Genomic DNA, 12,766 nt, shown 5'->3' with positions numbered 1-12,766 from the left:
GCTATATTAAAAAAGATCTAGTTCCATATTATTGGAAAACCCATTTAAGAAAGCATATATCACTGTAAGGCCGGGTTTACACGAGCGTGTGAGTTTTGCGCACGCAAAAAACGTGGCGTTTTGCGTGCGCAAAAGGCACTTAGCAGCTCCGTGTGTCATCAGCGTATGATGCGCGGCTGCGTGATTTTCGCGCAGCCGCCATCATTATGACACTCTGTTTGGATGTTTGTAAACAGAAAAGCACAATGTGCTTTTCTGTTTTCATTCATCCTTTTCAGTGCTGTTGCGCGATTCACGCTTGTCCCACGGAAGTGCGTCCGTGTGACATGCGTGGTTTTCACGCACCCATTGACTTCAATGGGTGCGTGATGCGCGAACAGCTGTCATGAGTTTTTCACAGCGGACTCACGCTGCGTAAAAATCACGCACCTGTCTGCACGGCCCCATAGACTAATATAGGTCTGTGCGACGCGCGTGAAAAACACGCGCGTTGCACGGACGTATAACACACTCGTGTAAATGAGCCCTAAAGGCAATTTAATCTACATGCACACGACCGTTTGTATTTTGCGGCCCATGGACAACAAATCTGTTGTCCGTTTTTGCGATCCGTGTGTCATCAGTGAGTCCTTTGCATCCATTCCATATGTCATCCGTATTTACGGATCCGCATTAAAAAAGGAAGGCAGGAGCTGTTATTTGTTCACAGGATCCCCGTCGCCTAGCAACACATCCGCAAAACTCGGACGGCATACGAACAGCACACAAATGGCATCCGTGTGTCGTCCGTGGTTTTCACGTTGCCATAGACTTGAATGGGCGAGACTGAGCCGCAAACACGGACAGGAATAGGACCTGCTCTGAGTTTTGCGGCCAGGTCCCACAGCCCCCACACGGATCCATGAAAAACTCAGAAGTGCATATGGGTCCATAGAAATTAATGGGTTAGTGTGCTATCCCTTTAAAAAAAAATGGATAGCACACTGACGAAAACAACGGTCGTATGCATGTAGCCTTACACTGGTTTTTACCAATCCGCCTGAGTTTCTGGTATCTTGCCATCAAAAATGTCAGAGACCTGACGGACGCCATTATAAGTCAATAGGGTGTGTCCGGATTCGTCAGTATTTGTTTGCATACAGACCTGGTAAATCTGTCATGGTCCTGTTATTGTAAAGCGAGCCTTGTGCAGGCCCTGAGGAGGCGGGGCTTGAAACAAATAATTCAAAGAACTCCAATCAGAGAATCCCTGTGTCATGCACCGCCCCCTGAGTATCAGTTTTGCCTGGAGTGTTCCTTTAAATCACAGAGCCAAAACCATGTTAGACGTTACATTGATATTGGAATCTATTAAAAAAAGCTTAACTCCTTAATGACCGCCCACCGTCTTTTGACGGCAGGCGGTGCAGGTCCTTAGTCTACAGCGACGTCTTTTGGCGTCGTTGTAGAAGAGGCTGATGAGCGCTCGTGTGTAACTAACAGCTCCTGATCTCAGAGGAGCCTGCTCAATACACCTGGGGTCTGAAAACATTCGGACCCCAGCTGTTTAACCCTTTGATCGCCGCGGTCCGTGACCGCGGCAAGATCAAAGGTAACTCCCCGCTTTGATCTTGTCATCGGAAACTCGGTGACGTAATCAAACACCGGGGAATCCCTCTGCAGTCAGCCCTGGGGTCCTACAAAGGACCCCAGGGCTGTCTGTTCAGTAAGCCTGCTGTTAGGGCCCACTATGTGCTGCCCTAACAGCAGCCGGTGTCATAGTGACACAGTGTAATGTATTAGCATACAGGAGTATGCTAATACATTATAAGTGAAAAATAAAGTTATAAATACACTTATCCCTTAAGGGGATTAAAAAAAAGCAACAAAAAAAAAAGAATTAAAAAATTTCCAAAAAAAGTCATTGTTTTGCATAAAATATATTTTATTGCCCCTACACTAAATAAAAACAGAAAATCTACAGATATTAGATTTCTAAATGACCGTAATAACCTGAAGAATTAATCTAATGGGTTATTTAGCGTGAAACGTGAACGGGATAAAAAATAAACAAGAAAAATGATGCAGAGTATTGCTTTTTCTTATATTCACGCCGTAAAAAGATTATTTTTTATACCTCCAAACTATGAAAAAAAAAAATATTAATTTCTCCCGCATAAAACAAGGCGTTGTACAGCCACGTCAATGAAAAAAATAAAAAACTTATGGCTCACCTCAGGACTCTTGCATATTCTTTATGGGAGCTTGACGAGGGAAACAAGGTCCAACCCCTTACTATTTATTACATGGAAGGCATGGCAGAAGATAAGATCTCTCTTTCATCTTTCTCCTCTGCTATCTCTTCATATGCCCTTGGTATGTAACCCTGACTTTCAGAGTGGCAACCCTGCTGCCGTCTTCCACAGGTGGTACAGGCTGGGGCTCACTTCTGTGGGGCAATTTGTGAACATAGAAGAGCGTAGGATGTTTTCCTTTACGGAGATATGTTCTAAGTTTCCGGATCACCAGATTGATCTCTTTAGCTATATGCAAGTCAAAAGCTACTTAACAAAGATACTACCACCGCTACCTGACCAAGAATGGAACCCATGCCTGCGACATCATTTTTCAAAACAAAACTACCTCAGGGGTCAAATCACTCGTAATTATCAATTTATCCACGTTCCCTTAGATTATTCTCAAACTCAAACCCCCCTAACCAAATGGCAAACAGATGACCACACGCTCACCTACACAACCATTTTAGCGGCCTTGACGCAGGCACATAAATTTCTCCCTTCGGCTCGTTTCCTGGAGATGAGATTGAAAGTCTCCCATAGGTCATACCTAACACCGCATATAGGGCACAAAATAGGAGTCTATCCCACCTCGCAGTGCTTCAAATGCCACACACCGGAAGCTAACCTATATCACTGTCTATGGTCCAACCCAAATATCCAAACTTTCTGGTCCAGAATACAATCATTCACCTCTGAACACCTCACAAACTTTGTTCCTAACACAGCGTTATGGGCAATCTTTGGGTACCTGGACCCTGATACACACCACTGTTCCCCCGGGGCACACAGACTATTGCACTACGTGGTAGCAGCGGGGGTAAAGGCTATCCTACAAACCTGGCTTCATGATCAGGCCCCGCCGATCAAACTGTTTCTTGACAAGCTTTCCTATCTGATGAAGATGGATTGGATGGAGGCATCTCTCCATAAAGAGCAAAAGGTCAAGCAATTTTTCAATACTTGGAAATCCTTTATCTCACTCCTCCCGCGGAACGTGCAAATGAAAATAAAACACTGCTTTGACTCCACTATATGGTTTAACGAACAGCTACTTATGGGGGACGCACCTATATTGTAACGTGTGTTCACTGCGAGATGAGGAGTTGTCGGGGATTCGGATTCTTACGATGCCTGCGGGGGTCACGCCTCTGATCTGCTTATTGGCGATCTCACTTCTCGGAGAAAGCTTTTGGATAACATATCGGTGGGACTGGCACAGGGTATTTGGCTGGTTCCATGCCCATGCTATCGTCACACTGGGTTTGAAAACCCGACGAGGAGGGGAGAGCCTGCATTTGTTTAATATGTAGATCCCCTCACCTAACTTATTGGAATTATGGATATAATGAGCTTAATAGTAACCAGGGGCGTAACTAGGGAAGACTGGGCCCCATAGCAAACTTTTGACTGGGGCCCCCCCCCTCCCGGTAACCAACGGCGCCACAACTCCCGCCTTCCCGACAATGAACACTTATCAGTTCTACGGGCCCACTGCCTTCGGGGCCAGGTCGCAATTGTGACTACTGCGACCTCAATAGCTACACTGCGACACTGGGCTGCAATATACAGCTGACACCTGCTGAGTATGGGGGCGCTCAGCCCGTTCCATACTTCCCCATGATGGCTGCTACGTACATTTACGTGGCATGTCATTAGGGTGTTAAAAGGGTCCTCTGGACATTTCTTATTGATGGTCTATCTTTATGATAGGTTATCAATATTAGATCGGCGGGGGTCCAACTCCCAGAACACCCGCCGATCAGCTTTTTTGGAGGGGCCGTAGAACTCGTCGCCTTGGCCTCTTCAGTGTTTACCAGGCACAACGCCGTACACATCGGTAGCAGCTGCGCCTGGGATTGCAGCTCAGTCCCGTTCACTTGAATGCGATCCCAGGCACAGTCGCCCCGTGTGTGTGTGTGTGTGTATGGTGTTGTGCTTGTTAACTGGGAAAAGTCAGACGAACGCTATGGTCCCATCAATCACGGACCCCCACTGATCTGATATTGATGGTCTATCCTAAGGATGGGCCATCAATATAAAATGCCCAGAGGACCCCTTTCTTTAATGTAATGTAATGTGTGTGAAGTTTGAAGTTATATAACTTGGCAGAGGGCAGGGCCAGGCAGGCATCAGTATATGTGTTAGGATATGTTCACACGACAGCGTCCGTAACGGCTGAAATTACGGGGATGTTTTCAGGAAGAAACACCCCCGTAATTTCAGCCGTAACGGCATGTGCAGGCGCTTGAACGCCGCGTCCATTACGGACGTAATTGGCGCTGCTATTCATTGAAGTCAATGAATAACGGCTCCAATTACGCCCCAAGAAGTGACAGGTCACTTCTTTGACGCGGGCCTCTATTTACGCGCCGTCATTTGACAGCGGCGCGTAAATATACGCCTCGTGTGAACAGACAAACGTCTGCCCATTGCTTTCAATGGGCAGATGTTTGTCAACGCTATTGAGGCGCTTTTTTCGGACGTAATTCGGGGCAAAAAAGGCCGTATTACGTCCGTAATTAGTGTGTGTGCACATACCCTGAGGGGGAATTCACTGAGTTTTTCAGCATGCTTTTTGACGCGGAAAAACGTGTAAAAAAACAGACGGAAACGGATGTCTCTTTTCCAGCGAGCGAGCTAAAACCGCTCACGGGAACAAGCGACTTGCCCCTATCTCCGTGCGTTTACGTCTCTGACCTCCCATTGACAATAAGAGGCAGAGAAATTTGCCTGCGGCGCTCAATGTCCGCCGCCAAAAAACGCAGCCAAAAATACGGCAAACGGCGTGCAGGCATGTGAAAATCTGACTCAAAATTACAGAAGGAATTTTTAGGCAGATTTTTCTGTCTGCAAAAAAATGTGTGTGAACAGGACCTTAAGGCTTCAGTATAGGTGTTAGGGGGAAAGTGCCACCCATTGAAAACCATGAAATTTTTCCTGCGAGCAGTAAAAAACGCCTGCGGGTAAAAGAAGCGTTAGGCTATGTTCACACTGAGTTTTTTGCAGGAAGAATATCTGCCTCAAAATTCCGTTTGGAAGTTTGAGGCAGATTTTCCTCTGCCTGCACGCCGATTTTTGCCCGCGGCCATTGAGCGCCGCGGACATAAAACACCGCGAAATACGCTTTCTCTGCCTCCCATTGAAGTCAATGGGAGGTCAGAGGTGTTAACGCCCGAAGATAGGGCATGTCGCTTCTTTTTCCCGCGAGGCAGTTTTACTGCTCGCGGGAAAAAGACGCCGACGCCTCCCATGCATTTTTTGCTGCGTTTTTCTGTCCACGGCCCGATGGCCGAAAAACGTCACAAAAAAACGCAACGAAAAACGTGGGAAGTGTTCAAAATATGCCTCAAAATTCCGGAAGGAATTATGAGGCAGATTTTTCTACCTAAAAACTTTTCCCTTCTCCCATGAACTTTTTTATTTTATGTACCTGTCCTCTGCAGTCTGCACGTCCTCCGGCCGTCCTCTGATTGTCCTCCGCCCGTCCTATGGGATGCTAGTTCTCCGGCAGTCCTGGCTCCTGACTGTACTGTCCTCCGCCCGATGTCTCGCGCCATTCGTTTAGCTCCGCCCCCTGTCCTCTCCCCTGCCTGAGCGCTCCTCCTACCACGTATCGCCGTCCTATTCCATAGTGTGTGGAGGAGGAGTCGGACTATCAGTGGAGTGCACAGTGAATATCACCGGGCCCCCCCCCCCCCCCACGGCTGTCACCGGGCCCCCCCCCCCCCCGGATGCCTAGTGTAACGTTAGGGACGGGATGCTACTAGTAGGCATTAGGGGGCCCGTGCCTCCATGCCTGGCACATAATGTAATGTGCCTGACTGTCAAGGCGACACGGGCCCCCCCATGCCCCGGGCCCCGTAGCAGCTGCTACTGCTGCTACTGTGGTAGTTACGCCACTGATAGTAACGGTTATGACTGTTATGTTTTTGTCCCGTCCCCCCCCTATTTTTGTTTACTTCTTTTTTATTTTATTTAATATATATATTTATTTTATTTTTTTCTCCTTTTTTATTTATTGTTTTATCCCATTATTTGATCTTTCTCAATGTCTTGTATATTTCTCAGCCCCCATCCTCTCCTTTCTACTTTTTGTACCCCTTATTGGAAAATGTTAATAAAAACAATATTGAAAAAAAAAAAAAAAAGTTATGGCTGCTGAAATGCAGAGAGGTAAAAACTGAAAAATGTAGCTGGTCATTAAGACCTTTTCAGGCCGGTTCATTAAAGTGTAGCTAAACGTTTGACAAACTTCTGAGATCTCATAGTGACATGTCAGAAGTTTGGATTGGTGGGGGTCCGAGCACTGGGACCCCCACCAATCGCTAGAATGAAGTTGCTGAGGCGTTCGTGTGAGCGCTCAGTCACTTCGTGTCTGTTCGGCTTTTTCCGGAAATAAATGTATCGGTTTACGGACTCAATAGAAAGTCTATGAGCCCGTACTCCGATACATCGGCTTTCCGGAAAAAGCCGAACAGACGCGAAGCGGCTGAGCTCTAACACGAGCGCTTCAGCTGCTTCGTTCTAGCGATTGGTGGGGGTCTCCGTGTTCGGACCCCCAGCAATCAAAAACTTCTGACGTCACTATGACATCTCAGAACTTTGTCAAACGTTTAGCTACACTTTAAGGGGTTAAATTAGTAAATCTGCAGGGAACCTTTCACATTAAGTGTTTAATACAAAGGACTAAGGGCCAAGATGAATAAATATTTTATTATAAGTCACTCACTATGGTCTATACATGCAAATAGCTGTGCGTAAATGTTATCTTTTCACTGCTTACTGTGCTGCTGGCGAGGTTTTTAGGTTGTGATAAAAGGTAGACTTTCTGAATCCACGCCTTAGGACAGACGAGTTACTATAATGGATTATATGTATATCTGAGCCAACAGCTTATCAGCCAATATTGAAGGTTGATATAAATTAAAGGTCAAAACACATAAAATGAGTATCTGATTAGTAAAATATTTCACCTGCAGTGAATAGTTATTGGTTTTTGTGAATTCAAAAGTTTAAATGGGTTATAATAATAATAATATTAAAAAATAACATTGGCAATACATGGACATGTAACCTACTGGGATTTTGTAAATGTAGATATTTGTCTTCTAATATGATCAATTATTTTATCATTTACGTTTTAATGATAAGACCTCATTAATCCTGATGTTCCAACTGGGAATGCTATAAGATATTTTGACTGGCAGCAGGAACAAGCCCAGAGAAACAAACCTTGCCCGTGGTTCTTTAGAGTCTTAGCCACCTAGGATGCCTCGCCACCGCGTTCGCGGTGAGCATGTCCTAGTTGATATATCAGCTGACGACTGCGATTACCTCTTGACCGGAAAGGGACAAGGTCCTACCACAAGCCAAAGGATCGCGTGTACACCAACATGCAGCTCCTACCCCCACCCATCAAAAGAAAAATAGCCCTATCTATAGCGTCTTGAAGGCTCGAAATAAGTATATCCAAACCAATATAGTTTAAAGTGCCCCGTCCTGTAACATGAGACCCCTATTGTCACCTTCGAGCTGGTGATGCCTAATAACTACTCCACCCAAAGATCTAACATGGCACGAGATGCGCATATTAAGTGACGCCTCCAGTAATGTGTGCACCAATACAAATGAAGCCATGCGAGGGGGAGAGAAAAAGGGAAGGGAGCCTCCCTGATTCGAAAAATGTATTCCCACACTGCGAGTCAACAGCTCCATGGTTTATACAGCCAAGGAGCAGGGCAATACATATATCGGTATGGAAGGTATTTAAAGGGGTTATCCACTTTGTATAATCTCTTTTTGTTAGAAGGGTCTCCGGATTATAAGGTGATCACAGGATAGCCCTCTTCTAGGATTCCCAGCGATTCAATGTAATCTGTGGGGAAACCTGGTAGTAATTGTTCAATCCTCCTGCAGTGCCACCACAGGAGTAATGAGGCATTACATAGTTTAAATCAATGGGCTTTCCATGTAGTGTATGGGCGTGTTGGGTCCTCCAGAGTGAGAGACACTCTTTGTAGCCTCTCCACAGGATAGGTGATAAATATCTGATCGGTGGGAGTCCGACTGCTGGGACCCCACCAATCACGAGTATGGGCTTACCTTGCTGTTCCTGGGAGCCCCATAGGAATTGATTGGTAGTTCCTGGAGCTCCATAGGAAGGAGCGGTATCTTCGGAACCCACATTCATTCTGAAATTAATAGAGCGGTGACCGAGCATGCGCACTACTGCTCCATTTCTATGGGGCTCCCAGGAACAGCAAGGTCAGCCCATTCTGGTGATCAGTGGTGTCCCAATGGTCGGACCCCCACCAATCAGAAATCTATCACCTATCCTATGGATAGGTGATAAATAATGATTATGGGAAAACCCCTTTAATGTGGGTTCTTTTTATTTCCCCACAGTTTTATTTTATTATACACGGAATATCCTTATGACCAGAAGCATGATCCAAAGCTCCTGGGCCCTTATCAAAATTAGTACCAGGCCTCCTCAGGCACCAGGGCCTGGGTGCAACTGAACCCCCTACAACTACACCCCTGCTTATAACTAAGTAATGGCCATTGAGGGTTTCTTTAAGACAGAAGCAGCACAATACTGCCATATTCATGTGAAACAACCGTAGACACATAGATACAGGTTTTCCTCCAATAGAACTGAAGCTGTGTATTTTCCTATAGTGAACCTTTGCAATGTAGCGCGTAGTATGTGTTTTAAGTTTTCCAAATGTTTAGAAAAACTCCCATCTTGTTGTTGATTCTGTAATAATATTACAACTACTACATTTAATATTACAACTACTACATTGGTAAGAATTATCATTCTTTCTCTATTTTCCCTGCAGATACGGCATAAGAGCTTGTAGAAATGGATGCATCAAATGTGTCAGTTTTGTCATCCAGCTTGGCATGGCCTTCATGCACTTCTAATGCTCCACCAAGTATCGATAGCCACCAATCCTCCACTACAACTGAAAGAAAATCTCCGCAAGCTGTGGTTCTAAATGGCCTCAGTCTGCCTGTAGTTCAAATTGCCCAACAGGAAGGTCAACAAACACCCTTTCAACTAGCATCTGGTGGTACAAGCTTTGCCATTGAAAATGCCAACCTGTCTGTAATATTTACCCCCCAGCCTCAAACCATCCTCCAAAAAACTCCAGCACAGACTCTCACATTGAATATTTTGAACACTTTACCAATTCTGAGTCCCAATTCCCCTGCTGGTCTCATTGGTGCAAGCTTAGGAAAATCAAAGAGTATTGGAAAGCACATATGTGCTCATTGTGGTCGGGATTGCTTGAAGCCAAGCGTCTTAGAAAAGCACATTCGCTCACATACTGGGGAGCGACCCTTTCCTTGCAACATATGTGGTATCTCATTTAAAACCCAAAGCAACCTTTACAAACATAGAAGGACACAAACTCATGTCAACAATGCCAAGCAGAGCTTTGATTCCGATTGTGGTAGTTGTCATGAAGATAAGCTCCATGTACAAGTTGGAAAAAACACATGTTTTGATATCAGTAGTGGAACGAGGGATGTTTGTATGGATAAAAATCAGTTCATCCAGAACAAAAATCTAGAAAATGATAATTTACCAGGAAACAAAGACGATGTATCTACACAATCATCTGTCAAGGCACATGGTGATTCTGACCATTTATCTCAGACCATTGACTCACCAGGTATGCCGAACCAACAAAGAACAGTGATGGATCCAAAGTCTACAGCTTCAAGAAGGCATGGTCAACTACAGAGACAACATGAAGCCTGTCTAGATAAGCAATGGGACTCTTCTCCTTCTGAAAGGAAACTTAAAAAATGTGAAAGTACAGATTCTGGATACTTATCCCATTCAGACAGTGCAGATCTTCAAATGTTTGCTGGAAGTCCTCTTCATAGCCTTAGTGAGTGCAGTATTGAATCAGAGAACATGCCAGGTTTTGGTCCTGGGGACAGTGAGGATAAAACCGCATCCTCACAGAAGAAGAACTTGGAGGAACGTATCTCCATGCTGATCTCTCAGAATAAAGCGGTTGTGGATAATACACAATTGGACAATGTTCGACCCCGAAAAACTGCTCTGTCAAAGCAAGGCAGCATTGACCTGCCAATGCCATATACGTTCAAAGACTCCTTCCACTTTGACATCAAGTCCCTTGATGCCAACAGGAAGAAGGTATCCATTTGCGCTGCCAAAACTACTTTTAATGTATCAGAGAAGAACAAACCTCTATTTTTTCACTCTGTACCAACTCAGATATCTACAACTATAGAGAACATAATATTGACTCGAAGCAACTCTTTACCATTTGTGGAAAGTGGAAGATTAAAAGATAGACTGACTGCACATAGCATTAAATCACATGTCTCAGGAAAACAACCTTTAAATGCCAGCTATGGCAATTTATTACTCTCCAACACTGCCACAGCCTGCACAGTGGACTTTTCAAGTAGCCATCCTCGTGGACTTGTTAGACAAGCTGCCGTAGATGAGATGCAAATTAGCAATGTTTCCGACTCCACCACTTTTGAAGAAATTAGGGAAAAGAAAATGGTTGTAGGAGATCAACTTCCCTCAAAATCTAAAACATCAAATAAAAAAGGTGGACAAAGAAAAGTAAATATGTTCTCTCATGAAAAGTGGCAAATGTATGGGGATGAAACCTTCAAGAAATTTTATCAAAAAAATAAGAAGAATGAACAGGTAAAGAAAACAAAACAAGAGACTCCAGAGTCAAAAGGCCCGATCAGCAATGAAATTTGTTTGCCACCAGCTTGTGAAACGGGAAAACTATCTGAAAATCTTGTCTCTATACCCATGGTTTCACCTTCAACTTTAAGCTTGCAGTTTACATGTACTTCTACGATGACTTCCGTCAGCAAAGGAATGGATGCTCCTATTTCTATAAGAAATCATCAGAATTGTTTGGGGTTATCGCTAGATAATGATGGTAGTGGCCAAGGAAACCAGCCTGAAGCGAAGTTCAGAAGTAACCTAAATAAGCCCAAAGTTGAAATAGATTGTTCACTAAATGTTCTAGCAAATGTTTCAGCTCCTTCTGTTTTTGTCTCAGATAACATAAGTATTGCAGGGCCTGAACATCAGCAAAAAGCACCAAGTATTTCAAGTATGCATGACTGTTTAGAAGCCTTTTATACTGACAGTTTCCAAAACCATGAAAGATCTCCATCAGACAGAAAAAAACTTAAGGTGGCAGAGTTAGAAGGCGAGGTATTATACAGCGTTTCCTTGGACATTCCAGAAGATCCTGTTGAGCATCAGAATAAGAATGTGGACCCCATCACAGATATTGTAAATACTTCAAGAACGTTAGGTGGTGATGGAGCTAACACTATCTTATCTTGTCACTCACTTTCCACCATCCTCAGTAAGAATGTTCTTCTTTCTCATGGAGAATATTCTGGACAAATACCAGCACAGTCAAAACAACTTTTTATCCCAACTACTCAGCCATCATCCACATCTAAAGAAACTTTATTTTCTCCAAGATACTTAATAAAATTTAATTTCACTGGAACTTCTGTAGAGGAACCTGGCGCACAGTCAAACCAGCCTAAAGTTTCTGGTATTTCCTCCAAAGACACTGATGTGTTAGACATTACAGAAGATACAAACGCAAGATCCCTTCTTGTTCCAACCAAACTATGTCATCAAACCTTACTCGAAAATCAGCTGAAACTGACACAGAAACACGACTCTGTAATTGCCCCCTTTGGGAAGATAAGTCTTAATGAAGAATGTGTTCCTACATGTTGCTCCTCTAAGATTTCCCAACATCTAGTACAGAACAAAAGTTTAGACACTCAGGGAAGTCAGTACCAAAAAGTCAGGTTAGATGACATGTGCCGAGAGAGACGTCATACACTTGAGGATCATAGAGAGGTGGGAGTTACATATAATACTCTTTATTATAAACCTGCGCTCCACTGTAGCGACAATACCATGCAATCGGAGAACAACGACCTAATGTCTAAACAAATCGATTTGAAGTCTTCTATAGCATTGGTAAGCAGTGACACCATGTCAACCAATGACATTACCAAACCTTCTCAGGATCCATTATTTCTAGATATATTTCAGCCTGGACAAACTGATTGGAAAGCAACAGGATGTCAAAACCAAGAAAACTCATTGCTCTCCACAAAAGATTCACAATCTGGTATCTGCACTGTTAGGGTCACACAGGTCACCTTTTCAACAATGAGCACAGAACCGAAGTCTACATGGTGCTGGCTCGATAGATGTCTACCACTCCCAGCAGAGCAAAAGGAAAAGTCATATTCAGTTTATGCTTCTTTGTCAAATAATGCCTTTAAAGATAGGATACCTGAACCTCATGCAAGAAGAATTGAGAAGGACATGAAGGACAGGACAACCATTCATGGGAAACCTGTGATGTCATCACTTCTGATGTCAGCAAAACAAAAGGTGTTTTAATCAGGCAAATCATTGAAACCTTCTC

The 12,766-nt window shown here is 44.1% G+C and overlaps 1 protein-coding gene across 2 annotated transcripts in view; it reads left to right on the top strand.

The window, feature by feature from the left end:
* Positions 1 to 12,766, top strand: part of ZNF831 (zinc finger protein 831) — a 78,471-nt gene that overhangs the window by 42,486 nt on the left and 23,219 nt on the right. For both annotated transcript variants that reach the window (XM_075845180.1, XM_075845181.1), the window contains exon 2: positions 9,125 to 12,732. In XM_075845180.1, the coding sequence (XP_075701295.1) occupies positions 9,148 to 12,732 (3,585 nt within the window). In that variant the 5' untranslated portion in view covers positions 9,125 to 9,147. The remainder of the gene's footprint in view (positions 1 to 9,124; positions 12,733 to 12,766) is intronic.

This window comes from Rhinoderma darwinii, chromosome 13 (genome assembly GCF_050947455.1).
Source record: "Rhinoderma darwinii isolate aRhiDar2 chromosome 13, aRhiDar2.hap1, whole genome shotgun sequence".
Taxonomy (NCBI): Eukaryota; Metazoa; Chordata; class Amphibia; order Anura; family Rhinodermatidae; genus Rhinoderma; species Rhinoderma darwinii.
The sequence above is the reverse complement of the archived record's forward strand: the minus strand, read 5'-3'. Positions and strand labels throughout refer to the sequence as shown.